General features: G+C 42.2%; 2 protein-coding genes across 3 annotated transcripts in view; both read left to right on the top strand.

The window, feature by feature from the left end:
• Positions 1–319: 319 nt before the first annotated feature.
• On the top strand, positions 320–6,953 carry msantd2 (Myb/SANT DNA binding domain containing 2). Of its 2 annotated transcripts, none has more exons than XM_014137195.3 (4): positions 320–1,181; positions 4,388–4,643; positions 4,929–4,995; positions 5,243–6,953. In XM_014137195.3, the coding sequence occupies exons 1-4, from the start codon at positions 726–728 to the stop codon at positions 6,195–6,197; spliced, it is 1,734 nt and encodes a 577-aa protein (XP_013992670.1). In that variant the 5' UTR covers positions 320–725; the 3' UTR covers positions 6,198–6,953. The 2 variants fall into 2 exon arrangements, with proteins under 2 accessions (XP_013992670.1, XP_013992671.1); XM_014137196.3 differs by having other exon boundaries at positions 325–1,166.
• An 8,035-nt stretch (positions 6,954–14,988) lies between these two features.
• Positions 14,989–15,884, top strand: part of esama (endothelial cell adhesion molecule a) — a 66,719-nt gene continuing 65,823 nt past the window's right edge. Inside the window, exon 1 of the mRNA XM_014137197.3 lies at positions 14,989–15,541. Within this exon, the coding sequence (XP_013992672.3) occupies positions 15,475–15,541 (67 nt within the window). The 5' untranslated portion in view covers positions 14,989–15,474. The remainder of the gene's footprint in view (positions 15,542–15,884) is intronic.

Below are 15,884 nucleotides of genomic sequence, written 5' to 3' on the forward strand. Positions count from 1 at the left end.
ATATTTATTGCATCAAAAGGTAGCCTACAATGGCATATACATTAATAGACTACTTGATGGCCAACAGAGGCAAATGTATAATTCTCGACATTTAGCCTAATGTCAGTTTCATTAAGGACTTTTCCCTATAAAAATAACCACCTGAGGGAGTTCCATAATTTACATTTCAAATGTCCACACCGGCAGCCCCCGAGACACGAGAACTGAGCATGCGTAAAGCGCTTGGCTTGATAGCGTTTTCTATAAGCAGTCAACATTAGAGTGCAGTTTAAACCACCTCCGAGCGGATTTGTGTAATGCGCACTAGTGCAACCAAAGTCGTTTTCTAGTGCTTTATCTCCATTATTTCTTAATGTGTATCGGTTCTAGCGTATTAATATGTCTTCTGGAAAAAGGGTTTGGAAATAGCTCTCTCCATAATTACAATCTAAATAGCCTACCTACAACTGGTAAAAAGTTGTCACAACGTGCACGCGTTCTGCCCGCTCCTCTCTCTCACGTGACTTAGCCAATAACTGCAGTGCTCTCAAAACACACCCACACCCCTCCGGCCCTCCCCAACACTTACACGAGAACATGGCAACACCGAGTGCATGCGCGCACACAAATTATACAGTGCAGATGGCTTGACCCATATTTTTCGTTTACAATATTAATTGACCGCCCACCCAATCCAGTGAGAAGACGTCAACTCCCATCCCCCGCCCCTTAGCAACAGAAGCAAGATGGCGGCGCCCAGTAACGCTGATCATTCTTCAGAGATATCGACGCCGTTAAAGATACCGAAAACAGAAGTGCCATCACCAGAATCAGAAGATTTGAGTGACAGCAACCAATATCATTCCAATCCCTCCACACCTAATCGATTCTCGCCTCTCAACGTAGGTGTGTCGATTTCTGGGAGCGCAGGCCGAAGTGGATCGGCCTGTGCATCAAATAGCTTCACAGCTTGCCGAGGGATGTCGTGGACCCCATCAGAAACAAACGCCCTAATTGCGGTGTGGGGCAATGAAAGACTGACAGAGGCACGAATGCAGCAGCTGGAGGTTGCAGGCACCGTTTTCTCTGGAAAGGCTCCTGGTCCCGCAATGTACGAGCGGGTCTCACGAGCCCTAGCAGAGCTCGGCTACGAAAGGACCCCATCCCAATGCAGGGAAAGGATGAAGGTAATGGGGGACAGAGTAAGCATGTTCATCTATCACATAGCTAGGTAGCTAACGTTAGCCATCTGTCAGACTCTTGCTAGGCAACTTCGTGCTATGTTCATTAATTTTATGTTAACCAGGATGTTGTCATTGCTACCTTCCTAGCTATGCCCCATGACAAAGTAACGTTACCTATCTAGATAGCTATACAGAACCAAAATATACACGCACCATGTAAAGTGTTGGTCCCACGTTTCATAAGCTGAAATATAAGATCCCAAACATTTTCCATATACACAAAAAGCGTAGTTCTCTCCAATTTTGTGCACATTTGTTTACATCTCTGTTAGTATTTCTCATTTGCTAAGGTAATCCATCCACCTGACAGGTGTGGCATATCAATAACCTAATTAAACAGCATGATCATTACACAGGTGCACCTTGTGCTGGGGACAATAAAAGCCCACTCTAAAATGTGCAGTTTTGTCACACAACACAATGCCACAGATGTATCAAGTTTTGAGGGAGCGTGCAATTGTCATGCTCTCCGCAGGAATGTCCACCAGAGCTCTTGCCAGAGAATTGAATGTTAAATTCTCTACCATAAGCCGCCTCAACATCATTTTGGAGAATTTGGCAGTACTGTATGTCCAACCGGGCTCACAATCGCAGACCACATGTAACCATGCCAGCCCAGGACCTCAACATACGGCTTCTTCAGCTACGTGATGGTCTGAGATGAGCCACCTGGACAGCTGATGAAACTGGGTTTTTGCGGATCGGAAGAATTTCTTTACAAACTGTTAGAAACCGTCTCAGGGAAGCATGGGTAGGCATAAGCTATGGACCACTAACACAATTGTATTTTATCAATGACCATCACCTCATGTTTCAGTATGATAATGCCCGGCCCCATGTCGCAAGGATCGGTACATAATATCTGGAAGCTGAAAATGTCCCAGTTCTTCTCATGCCTCACCAGACATGTCACCTTTTGAGCATATTTTGGATGCTCTGGATCGACGTGTATGACAGTGTGTTCCAGTTTCCACCAGTATCCAGCAACCTCGCACAGCCATTAAAGAGGGGACGGACAACAGGCCACAATAAACAGCCTGTTCAACTCTATGCAAAGGAGATGTGTCACGCTGCATGAGGAAAATGGTGGTCACACCAGATACTGAATGGTTTTCTGATGCACGACCCTACCTTTTTTTTGGTATCTGTGACCAACAGATGCATATCTGTATTCCCAGTTATGTGAAATCCATAGATTAGGGCCTAATGAATGTATTTCAATTGACAGATTTCCTTATATGAACTGTAACTCAGTAAAATCTTTTATTGTTGCATGTTGCGTTTTATATGTTTGTTCAGTGTAGTAATGTAGCGAGATGCAGTTGAAGTCGGAAGTTTACATACATCTTAGCCAAATACATTTAAACTCAGTTTTTCACAATTCCTGACATTTAATCCTAGTAAAAATTCCCTGTCTTAGGTCAGTTAGGATCACCACTTTATTTTAAGAATGTGAAATGTCAGAATAATAGTATAGAGAATTATTTATTTCAGCTTTTATTTCTTTCAACGTATTCCCAGTGGGTCAGAAGTTTACATACACTCAATTAGTATTTGGTAGCGTTGCCTTAAATTGTTTAACTTGGGTCAAACATTTCAGGTAGCCTTCCACAAACTTCCCACAATAAGTTGGGTGAATTTTGGCCCATTCCTCCTGACAGAGCTGGTGTAACTGAGTCAGGTTTGTAGCCATCATTGCACGCACACGCTTTTTCATTTCTGCCCACACATTTTCTATAGGATTGATGTCAGGGCTTTGGGATGGCCACTCCAATATCTTGACTTTGTTGTCCTTAAGCCATTTTGCGACAACTTTGGAAGTATGCTTGGGGTCATTGTCCATTTGGAAGACCCATTTGCATCCAAGCTTTAACTTCCTGACTGATGTCTTGAGATGTTGCTTCAGTATATCCACATAATGTTCCTCCCTCATGATGCCATCTATTTTGTGAAGTGCACCAGACCCTCCTGCAGCAAAGCACCCCCACAACATGATGTTGCCACCCCCGTGCTTCACGGTTGGGATGGTATTCTTCGGCTTGCAAGACTCTCCCTTTTTCCTCCAAACATAGTGATGGTCATTATGGCCAAACAGTTCTGTTTTTGTTGTATCAGACCAGAGGATATTTCTCCAAAAAGTATGATCTTTGTCCCCATGTGCAGTTGCAAACCGTAGTCTGGCTTTTTTATGGCGGTTTTGGAGCAGTGGCTTCTTCCTTGCTGAGCGGCCTTTCAGGTTATGTCGATATAGGACTCATTTTACTGTGGATATAGATACTTTTGTACCTGTTTCCTCCAGCATCTTCACAAGGTCCTTTGCTGTTGTTCTGGGATTGATTTGCACTTCTCACACCAAAGTACGTTCATCTCTAGGAGACAGAACGCGTCTCCTTCTTGAGTGGTATGATGGCTGCGTGGTCACATGGTGTTTACTTGCGTACTATTGTTTGTACAGATGAACGTGGTACCTTCAGGCGTTGGGAAATTGCTCCCAAGGATGAGCCAGACTTGTGGAGGTCTTGGCTGATTTCTTTAGATTTTCCCATGATGTCAAGCAAAGAGGCACTGAGTTTGAAGGTAGGCCTTGAAATACATCCACAGGTACACCTCCAATTGACTCAAATGATGTCCATTAGCCTATCAGAAGCTTCTAAAGACATGACATCATTTTCTGGAATTTGCCAAGCTGTTTAAAGGCAGTCAACTGAGTGTATGTAAACTTCTGACCCACTGGAATTGTGATACAGTGAATTATGAGTGAAATAATCCGTCTGTAAACAATTGTTGGAAAAATGACTTGTGTCATGCACAAAGTAGATGTCCTAACAGAGTTGCCAAAACTATAGTTTGTTAACAAGAAATTTGTGGAGTGGTTGAAAAACGAGTTTTAATGACTCCAACCTAAGTGTATAATCTTCCGACTTCAAATGTAGATAGCTATCCGGTAAGCTGACCAGAAGTTTGCAGAAGATTGTTGAATTTTGCATCTAGTACAATTGTAGAGATATAAATATCCTCAGTTTAATTTCAAAGCAAAGGATTTCAGTAAATTCTTTCTCAAATCTGGTGTATTTGTGGCATTGGATAGGCCTATAGCTAGCCTAGTAGCTAACACTAACCTCAAGCTCTTCCTCTAACATTCACACATCCATTATGACCCGCAGACGCTGCGACGGTGCTATAGCCGAGTGAAGGAGCACGGTGTCGGCAAGAGGAAGAGCAGCTACTCCATCGAGCAGCTGGAAAAGGTGTTTGGTCAGGGGGGCTGGGACTCCCAGATGTGTGCCCCTGTCCTCATCAACAGCAGTGGCCTGTACCAGGAGATGGAGTCTGACGGCAGCACCATGGAGGACTTCTCCCAGGAAGACTGGTGCAACCAGGTGCTGGCCTCCGCCTTCCAGGAGGGAGAGATGGAAACTGGTGAGTGGTGGTGATTGATTGTGGGGTTGACAAAAGTGGGCTATAGTGAAGTGGTCAGCAGACTTATTTTTGTTAAAGGGGTAGGTAGACTATCCAGGGTGCTGGTATTTCTTATTAGGGGTCGTTACGGGACTGAAATGTTTGGAAGCCCTGTCGTTAGTATGCAGGCTATTCCTTCACTCTGTCAAAAGGAATAATGTAGGAGTTGGCTAATGAGGCCATATACCTGTCAGGTAGCATTTGTGTTATTTTGATGTTGATGGAAAATACTGTTAATTTCTTCAGAGGAAACACAGCCACCAAAGAATGCCAGAGTCCTGCAGCTGCGACCTGAGCCTTCGGAGCAAGTCCAGTATGTGTTTTTTCCATAGAATGAATGATCCCTAATAACACTGGGTAATATGAATATAATGCCAAACTAAATGCTTATTTTTTTACTGCCAAGATGTGATATATTTGAAAAACAAATCGCTTACAGAAACTTGGTCTCTGCATCATTCAAGTCCAGTCTTAATCAAAATTAAGCAGCTGTTCTCATTACCAACCCTAAATTGGTTCCAACCAAATCTTGACCGTTCATGTATTTCTGTCCCTGTCAGGAAACAGGAAGTGATGCAGAACGTGGTCCGTATCCTGGAGTCGGTGCAGGTGAAGTGGGAGCACTTTCAGACGTGGACCGACTTCTCCCGGCTGCACCTTTCCAACAAGCTGGCCATTTTTGGCGTGGGCTACAACACGCGCTGGCGTGAGGACATCCGCTACCACTACGCAGAGATCAGCTCCCAGGTGCCTCTTGGCAAGCGGCTGCGCGAGTACTTCAACCCAGAGAAGGCAGAGGGCCGTGTTATCATGACCAAAGTGCAGAAGATGAACTGGAAGAACGTGTATTATAAGTTCCTGGACATCACCATTAGCGAAGCACGCTGCCTGGAACTGCACATGGAGGTGGACTGGATCCCCATAGCCCAGGCCAGGGTGACGGGCTGTAGCAACGGGACCTCCAAGTATCTCCTACCGGGGGGTATCCCCAAGACTTACGGCCTGTACGCCATAGGCTACGAGGACGTGGTGGCGGAGTCGCACTACGCAGGGGAGGATGAGGCTCCAGCCTCTCCACTGCAACACCAAGACACTGACCAGAGCTTGCCTCTCTCTGGGTCGTCGGGCTCCGGCGGGTCCGGGTCCGAGAGTGTGGTGAGGCCGGGGGGACGAGCGAGGGAGGGGGAGAGGACTGGGGCCAAAGTGACCTACTGCTACCTGGGCATCGCAGAGGAGAGGACCTTACAGCAGTGTCTGTTCCAGCACTTTCAGAGCTCAGGCAAGCACTACAGCCACAGGGAGATCTCGGCCGTAACATGCTTCCTCCAGGGGAATTGCAGCGGCACCGGCCAGCAGACCAGGGAAGAAGGGCTCTCCTTGGGCCCTGAACATTCGGCCATATACATAAAATTTATCGAGGTGGAGCTAGATTTCCTCTCTGCTGGCTCACTGTTGGAATGTCTAGAAATTGCAGTTGGTTACTCTTTAAAGTACAACAACAAAGAGGCGTTGTAACGCTTGTTGTTTTGACTCCCATTAACTGAAGGATTGAAAGGGGGCCAGAGGGACATGCAATATCTCTTTCCCCCAATTTAACTGCAGACCTGAGTTCAAATGCTATTTGAAAACATTTAAAATACTTCAGCTGGGCTTGATTGAGCTTGCCTTGGTCAATGGAACCAAAAGAATAGTCACAAAACTGTAAACCCCAGCTATCTGACACACTCGGCAGGCAATAGAAAACACAAAAAATATTTGAAATAGTGTTTGAACCCCGGTCTGTGTACATGCTGTCTTATTAGGGGATGTGAGAGGGGAATGGCTACTGCTGGATGCATTTCCCTACCTTGAGGATATAGCAGTGGACATACAGTATATTTGTCACAAGAAGATGGTGTGCACTTGTTTTAAAACTGCCTTTACATTTCTTTGAATTTGGATGTCTATCGTCAGGTCTAAGGTGCCAGAAAAAGATCCAGGGGTAAAGATCATGTAAAGAACTTGAACCAATTCTATAGAGGACCTAGAGGGGCAATATGAATGAAGATATTGAATCTCTCTCTATATAGAAATATATATTTAAGAATATATATTGATGTTGTCAAGCATTCCAGCATTTATTAACATTTGAATTTCAAAGAAGTATGTTAATGTTTTGATATATATATATATATTATTGGTTAACCAGTGTCTTTGTGTATTTTTGTTTCCAGGCCACAGTCTTGTGTTTACATGTTTTGAAAAAAATAATAAACAGGGCACTGACCGTCATTTGCCACTCATTGAATAGTTCTAGATTCCAGTGTGCTCATTTGTAGATGTTGGGTCCTTGTCTGCATACTGCTATCTAGTGATGACCTGTAGGTCCTATCCTTACCAACCTTCCTTGCAGGAGAGCCAAGTCATCATGCACCACTTCTGTCACTAGATGGCAGCAGATAGCCATAACTGAGAAGTTACAGGCATTGCGGTTCTTAAATACAACCCAATGGTGAATATACAGGTAAATGCCAAAGTAATGGAAACACCTGAGTAAATGGACACAAATTATATTTTAAGCAGGTGCTTCCATACAGGTGTGGTTTCTGAGTTAAGTAAGCAATTAACATCCCATCATGCTTAGGGTCATGTATACAAATGTTGGGCAGGCCATTATTTTGTCTACCATGGCCATGCCTCCATAGAACGACAATGCTCCACCCCTCCACAGGGCATGAGTGGTCACTGAATGGTTTTATGAGCATGAAAACGATGTAAACCATATGCCATGGACATCTCAGTAACCAGATCTCAACCCAATTGAACACTTATGCGAGATTCTGGAGTGATGCCTGAGACAGCGCTTTCCATCAACAAAACACCAAATGATCAAATTTCTCATGGAAGAGTGGTGTCGCAGCCTTCTAATAGACTGTTTACACAGGCAGTCCAATTCTGATATTTTTCCACTAGTTGGTCTTTTGACCAATCACATCAGATTTATTCACATAAGCTCATTTTCTGTGCTGATCTGATTGGTCAAAAGACCAATTCGTGAAAAATATCAGAATTGGGCTGACTGTAAACGCAGCAATAGAGTTCCAGAGACTTGTAGAATCTATGCCAAGGTGCACTGAAGCTGTTCTGGCTCGTTGTTGCCCAACACCCTATTAAGACACTTTATGCTGGTGTTTCCTTTATTTTAGCAGTTCCCTTTACTTTCAGAATCTGAAAAATAACATGACATATTTTATTGCAGATATTTGTATGTTTTGAAGTCATAACTTTCCCAGAGGGATATACTACAAAGCACGATCAATGACTTAGCCATCTAACTTGAAGAAATATTCTGAAATAACTTCACTTTTTTTTTTTTAAAGATAAGCTTCAAATGTGCATGGTCTAATTGACTCAATATCCAAAAACACAAATTTAGCTTAAGTCAGTAGTAATCAAATCAATAGTTATTTCTGCTTTTATCAAAGTTAGCCGGCTAACTAACTGATCCTGCTTTTTAGTATCCTCACCCCTCTGGTAGATAATGTCAATCCCTCATTCTGTAATGACAAAAGGCTTCTGAAATGTTTGTTTTCACTGCATGCCTACCACTAATCCATATGACTATTGACCATGTTATGTGTCTGATTATTACCATGATCTCTAGAGACATAGTGTGAATACTAGGCTGTCAAGTGTGTGCGTCTGTGTGTATGTATGCAAGCATGTGAAGCTTCAACTGTTCATCTTACTGCCTATCAGAGATGATGCACTTTTTACAGGATATACAATATGTTGTGCACAGGACAAGAGGGGAAATATGACAGGTAGGCCACTATTTTGATACTCTCAACTTTATTTTAGCATTGTTGTCCAATATTTTAGGTGCAAATTCATGAATACTTTTGTATGTTTCTTCAGGAAAATGTGAATTCAGCAAAGGGTCTTCCTAAATGGCAGATCATGGAGGATGCATGTGCTTTGAATCAAAGCTGCTGCTGGTCAATGATTAACTCACCATGTGTCCAACTTCATCAGCTTTGAGGTTGAGTCAAGGTAGGTCAAGGGTCATTGTGTCAGTTGGAATACTACCACAACAAAACTAACCACAAGTACTGGTTCACATTGGGTTTGATGGAACTAGACAATGGATAAAATTCCCTGTTAGTGTCTTCATTAAATATTTGAAACACTCAGACCATTGCTATTATATGATATAGGCTACCTAGTGAACATACACTATCGGTCAAAAGTTTTATAACACCAACTCATTCAAAGGTTTTTATTTATTTCTACTATTTTCTATATTGTAGAATAATAGTGAAGACATCAAAACTATGAAATACCACATATGGAATCATGTAGTAACCAACAAAGTGTTAAGCAAATCAAAATATTTTATATTTGCGATAATTCAAAGTAGCCACCCTTTGCCTTGATGACAGCTTTGCACACTCTTGGCATTCTCTCAACCAGCTTCACCTGTTGGCTGTTTTTCCTTCACTCTGCGGTCCGACTCATCCCAAACCATCTCAATTTGTTTGAGGATGGGGGATTGTGGGGGCCAAGTCAGCTGATGCAGCACTCCATCACTCTCCTTCTTGGTAAAATAGCCCTTACAGCGCCTGGAGGTGTGTTGGGTCATTGTCCTGTTGAAAAACAAATGATAGTCCCACTAAGCCCAAACGAGATGGGATGGCGTGTCGCTGCAGAATGCTGTGGTAGCTATGCTGGTTAATAAAATCACAGACAGTGTCACCAGCAAAACACCCCCACACCATAACACCACCTCCTCCATGCTTTACGGTTGACCAAAAAGACCAAAAGACACATTTCCACCGGTCTAATGTCCATTGCTTGTGTTTCTTGGCACAAGCAAGTCTCTTCTTATTATTGGTGTCCTTTAGTAGTGGTGTCTTTGCAGTAATTCGACCATGAAGGCCTGATTCACACAGTCTCCTCTGAACAGTTGATGTTGAGATGTGTCTGTTACTTGAACTCTGTGATGCATTTATTTGGGCTGCAATTTCTGAGGCTGGTAACTCTAATGAACTGGGTCTTCCATACCTGTGGCGGTCCTCATGAGAGCCAGTTTCATCATAGTGCTTTATGGTTTTTGCGACTGCATGTGAAGAAACGTTCAAAGTTCTTGAAATTTTCCGTATTGACTGACCTTCATGTCTTAAAATAATGATGGACTGTCGTTTTTCTCTTTGCTTATTTGAGCTGTTCTTGCTATAACATGGACTTGGTGTTTTACCAAATAGGGCTATCTTCTGTATACCACCCCTACCTTGTCACAACACAACTGATTGGCTCAAACATATTAAGAAGGAAAGAAATTCCACAAATTAACTTTTAAGAAAGCACACCTGTTAATTGAAATACATTCCAGGTGACTACCTCATGAAGCTGGTTGAGAGAATGCCAAGAGTGTGCAAAGCTGGCTACTTTGAAGAATCTCAAATATAAAATATATTTTGATTTGTTTCACACTTTTTTTGTTTACTACATGATTCCATATGTGTTATTTCATAGTTTTGATGTCTTCTCTATTATTCTACAATGTATAAAATAGGAAAAATAAAGAAAAACCCTTGAATGAGTAGGTGTTCTAAAACTTTTGACCGATAGTGTAGGTGTTTGCCTCTTCTTTACCTTTAGCCTTTTAGCGAAGATGCTTAGTTTGCTTTTGCCTCTTCGAGCTGGTAGTGGCTGGTTCAACCTCCCTAGTATTTAACTTCAATGCACATTGTCTTCTTGACAGGCTGCGGGCCCTGCCTTTGGCAGCAAGCCCCGTCTGTATACGTTTTGAGGTTAAGGAGAACGGACATTTGCTCAGGGATAGCCGAACAATGCCACAATGTCCCATAGTCGTCCATAACAGGCCACAACATTTGAATGTCCCAATTCTGAACAATGATATCTAGAACAATTATATATTGTTTAGGAACTCTGTCAGGGTCTCAACTTATTGTTGAGAGTTACAATAGTAGAATACACAAGGTGCAATTCCAGAATGTGGTTGTGTATCAGCAGTTTTTCTCTAGTTATGTCAGTCACACCCTTAGCAGTGTTGGGAGAAAGTGGATGTTTCTAGTTTTCAGGGATACAGTATTTACAACCTAACTTCCCTTTCCCCTAGAAAAAAACGGAAGTAGGGACCACAGATGGTTGGTGGTATAACTTAATTGGGGAGGACAGGCTTGTGGTAATGGCTGGAGGGCCATAGGTGGAATGGCATCGAGCGATCAAGGATTGCTATGGGACGCACTCGGGCGATGTAGACTTGTACACAATTGCCCAACCGTAACACACACACACCCTAGGCTAACGTATGTCAATAGTTTCAGGAACAGCAGTAACATCAGGCAGGATTTAGGCTTCCAACTGCCTGGCCAGTTGTAGCACAATCTTGGGTGCAATGATCATGTTCCCACACTGACTGACTGACTGTGGAGGCTCATTGATTTAACGTTACGTTAGTCTACATGCTACACTAGCAAAGTTATATATAGCTGTCGGCTATATTAGCCATGACTTACCATTCTTTGTGCAGCTTCAAATGTCGGAAAAAATATGGAAGTTGTTGCGCCTCCGTCTGTAATTTTCTTACCGCATGTTTTGCAAGTTGCAATCTGTTTTTTGATGACTATAGTGTAGTCTTTATATCCGAAAATAATAATTTTGGGTATCATCTTTCCAAGGGCTCCATCTGAATTCACCCACCGACGTTCCTCTGCACTGCCACGCACAACTTTTTCTCAGCTGGCACAATTTGATTGGCTGCTGTCCGATTCAAACTGTAATCCGTTAAATGAAGAGTTGATGCGCTGCACACTTTTTTAATAGCATCATTTTTATTATTTGGACTTGGGGAGGGTATCAAGTCAGTTCGAGTCAAAAGGCTCAAGTCCAAGTTAAGTCATGAGTCGTTGGTGTCAAAGTCGAGTTGCAAGTCATCATATTTGTGACTCGAGTCCAAGTCATGTGACTCGAGTCCACACCTCTGATTCTAAATGCCTAGGCCGACTGCTTGCAATATACAAAATATAAACTATAAAAAATGATGGTCCTTTGCAGGACAAGGATTGTCCTGACTTTCAAGAATGTCTAAATTACTTCGCCTTGCTTTTCTGGTTGGCTGGCAAGTTTCACGATCCAATTATTTCAGATCTGCAAGAGTACAAGTTTCACTATGGCACAGACCGTGGAAATATGTTGGCAGATGAGAATTATTACAATATAGCAAATGTTAGTCAATTATTGCATTCTATTCATGCTGGCTTTCACGGGCTACCTTAGACATGAAACAGATAGGTGGGAGGGCATACAGGCTGTCGCAAATGTATTCATGCTCAATTTGCCTAAATGTGTAATGGAAACACTTCAACCATTTAATTTTTATTTGACACTGTAGGTTTTTGGGTTTTTTTTAAATAATTTTTTTAAATGTGACATTACATCCAGCTCTTTTCATTGACATAAGATAGATAAATGGAATCGCACTGTAACAGGCAATTGTCGCATGTATTTTCTATGAAAACTTTCTAAATGTCTACAAATAAATTACTGGAAACATAGCTACAGACAGTCACTCAGCAATTTTTATTTATTTTTTAGATCGGTTACTTATTCTAGCCAGCTATCTAAACTTGCTGTAATCATGGCCGAATAATGACCAGACACACAGGGCACGTGGCCCCCGGGCCCCTTACCTCCATGGGGCCCCCATTGATTTTGTTAGTCACTCTCACTCAGATATCATATTAACATGTCATAAGTCATGCCGAATGTGTAAAATTGCAGGAAATAAGCTTTAAAAAGGCAAAAATGTCTCTCCACCCTCTGGTAAATGGGGTTAAGTTATAGGAAATTAGCTGTAAAATTGCACATTTTTCTCTCTGCCCCATGGCTAAATTAGAATTGCAGAAAACTTGCTTTAAAACTATACTTTTTTTTTCTACGCCCCATGGTAAAATTTCTACAATTGCAGGATTGAACTTTAAAACTATGTGGGGGTCACCAAATCTCAGTTAGTGCCCCCAAAAGGCTAGAGCCAGCCCTGCTTTATAGCCTGCATGGGCTTCACATCTACTAACTACAAGATATTCTAGTAAACCTATATGTAGAGAATCGGCTTTGAGGCAATTGCATTGTTGCATAGGAGATTCATCAAAAATAGTCTGAACTTGAATATAAAATGTATCAACATATTGGCTTTTTCTGTCTAGAGGCCAACATATCCGGTTTTCTTTCAGACAGTGCTCATGTTCCTTGACACAACCACCCACCCTCTGAATGTAGCAATTCAGGGGAGGTCCCGATGTAATCCATTGGCAACATTGGCAACTCTTTATAAGTATAGATGCGACCCAGTAGCCCTTGGACTCGAATAATTTAGTAATCTTGCTGAATTACCCTCACCAGTATTTCCATGGCAACCGACCAGCCTCAGAGAAAGCAGAGTGAGTCAGGTATTCACCTCTAAGGGTTGGGCTTGTCTACATTCTCCACTTCCACGTTGCCTGCTAAGTGCTGGGGGTGCCAAAGCTCTCTTGACAAGCCACCGAGGCTTGTTTCTTTGCATTAGCCACCCGAGAAATCTAAAGGAGTAATAGAACATGAACTGCAGTTTCAAGAGAGGGAAAGAAAAGGGATAGACCAGATCATTTTGGAATTGGCTAGATTGCACACTTATGCATTAGCCTCAATGTGTGTATCAACATATGAGCTAACCATGGCCATTGTCTGAAAATCTTTATCAGCTGATTTGTTATATTGTAATCATTTGTAAAAAAAAAATTAAGGAGTTGACTGTCATCATACTGTATCATAGCCAGCCCCCATTGAGTTCTTAATTTGGAACTCAGCACACACAGCAGGTGTGTAGGCTGTCTAGATAGTAATGTCCAGAAATGGCTAGCTAAATAAATAACGCATGTGTCTATGAACTGAATAAGGCATTTTCCACTAGCCTCCAACAGTAGCCTAGGTATACCCTTAATCAGCTAATAACATATATCATATGTATCCTATATGTGCAATATACAAAAATAATGTGTAATCAATGTACCAAGGTTCTATTTAAGCAATAACGCACGAGGGGGTGTGGTATATGGCCAATATACCAGGGCTGGGCTAAGGACTGTTCTTCTTTATGACGCAGCGCAGAGTGCCTGGATACAGCCAGGGGCGGAAATCCCGGGGGGGACGGGGGGACACGACCCCCCCCCCCCCCCATCCTGGGAAAAATATGATTTGTCCCCCCCAATATATCACTGAAACATACCTATGTAATTTAAATAATATTAATAATACGCAATGAAAGCAATTGTGCTGATTATAGACACTTAATAGCGCGTTTTTAAGTTTAAAAAGATTGCTACCCCCCCACCCTTTGCCTCACAATGGTTTGATCCACTGCCAGTTCCTTAGTTGGCAGATCGAAGCCCAAATAGAATGATAGAAGATGATAGAAGCCCATCTCCTACTGTAAATAACCTACACACTGTGTGTGTGTGTAGCCAGCCAGCCAGCCAGCCAGCCAGCCAGCCAGCCAGGTAGAAAAATGGCAGAAAAATAAAAGATGGACATCAGAGTATTTTTCAATACACCAAAACGCATAGTAAGAACCCTAGTAGCCTAATATCTCAAAGACTAGTTGATAAAATGTTCATAAGAAAGAAATGAAATTCTAATGGAAATGTTTCACAATGATGTCATTAGGCAGAGCAGGCAACAGATGGCACACAGACAGCAGAGTTGGGGACAGATATGCAGGGACAGACTGGCAGAGACAGGGAGTCTCAGGTAAGTTTGTTGAGTCTTTGTTTGGCAACATTATGAAAGGTTCTCAATTTTTTTTACTTGTAAAATAGGAACATAATTGGAAAATGCCATGGATACCCCCACTCTCAACTTAAACTGGTGACTGAACTAAGATTTGTTAAAGGCAATGGAATTGCTGTTGTGATTAGTTGTGTAGTTTTGGGTACCGTTAGTTAGGAGTACGGCAAACACCTTATTTCTTTGGTTCCTCAATATACATTTACCATATTACAATGTAGGCTATGTGTTACAGCACTACTTTTGGTGTCCCCCACAGGAATTGCTCTTGAGAAAATTTAATGTAATTGTCCCCTCCAAAGTTGATATCAGATTTTCGCCCCTGGATACAGCCCTTAGCCGTGGTATATTGGCCATATACCACAACCCCCCTAGGTGCCTTGTTACTATTATAAATTGGTTACCAACGTAATTAGAGCAGTAAAAATAAATGTTTTGTCATACTCGTGGTATACTGTCTGATATACCACGGCTGTCAGCCGATCAGCATTCGGGGCTCGAACCACCCAGTTGATAATTGGGAATTGTTATTTTACACACGGTTTCTTTATTTGGAAATAGAACCACTACACCTGTAAGTGCGTAGTATTTCAAGAGTGACGTTGCTAATGTGCACAGGTGTCGGTTGTTGAGGTGGCAGAGCAGAGCATTCTCACGATGACCGAAGCATGAACGAGAAAGTCGACGAAGACATTTTTGTAAGAAAAGATCTGGACACTTGCCAAAGTAGGCTGCTGGAATAATTATTTGCGCGCAACGCGAGGCTTTATCACTCTCACGTCAATTGCTGCTGAGAACGAGATGATTTAACTCCGGATAATGTCACATTGCCCACTGTAAACTCGCTACCCCTAGTCTTTGCTCTGGCGGTTCAAGGAAGTGCGAAATTGCGCACAGATAACGGGGAGACTATACATTAAGACAGGAAACAGCGGCTGTGGGTCAAACAGAAGGCGCATGTTGAACTATGGAGATGTTTACTTCGAGGAAACTTTGCATCTTGCTGTCGTTCACGGTTTTCTTGTTTTTTACAGGTAAGACAATAGTAATTTTGAGTTTGAAATAACTCAATTTATCATTTCAAAAGTAGTGGTTTTATTGTTTATTAGGCTATGTGGATGCAAGGTGTTTTGTAACCAACATGTTCTTCGAGCTGACAACACCGACAACATAAAACAATGTTCTAGTTGCCTCGGAATGACAGTACAAAACTTGACCTAATAGTGGAATTTATAATTTTGTTGTGGAGTAGTAGTCGATTAGGTTCCCGTACTTGACATGGGGATTTAACCTGAAACACCTGTTCGTTTTCCATTGGATTTGAAACAAGTGTGTTACACATAATTCTTCTGGCCAGGGAGGATTAATCCCTTTATT

The sequence above is a fragment of the Salmo salar genome, chromosome 13 (assembly GCF_965601325.2).
Source record: "Salmo salar chromosome 13, fSalSal1, whole genome shotgun sequence".
Lineage (NCBI taxonomy): Eukaryota > Metazoa > Chordata > Actinopteri > Salmoniformes > Salmonidae > Salmo > Salmo salar.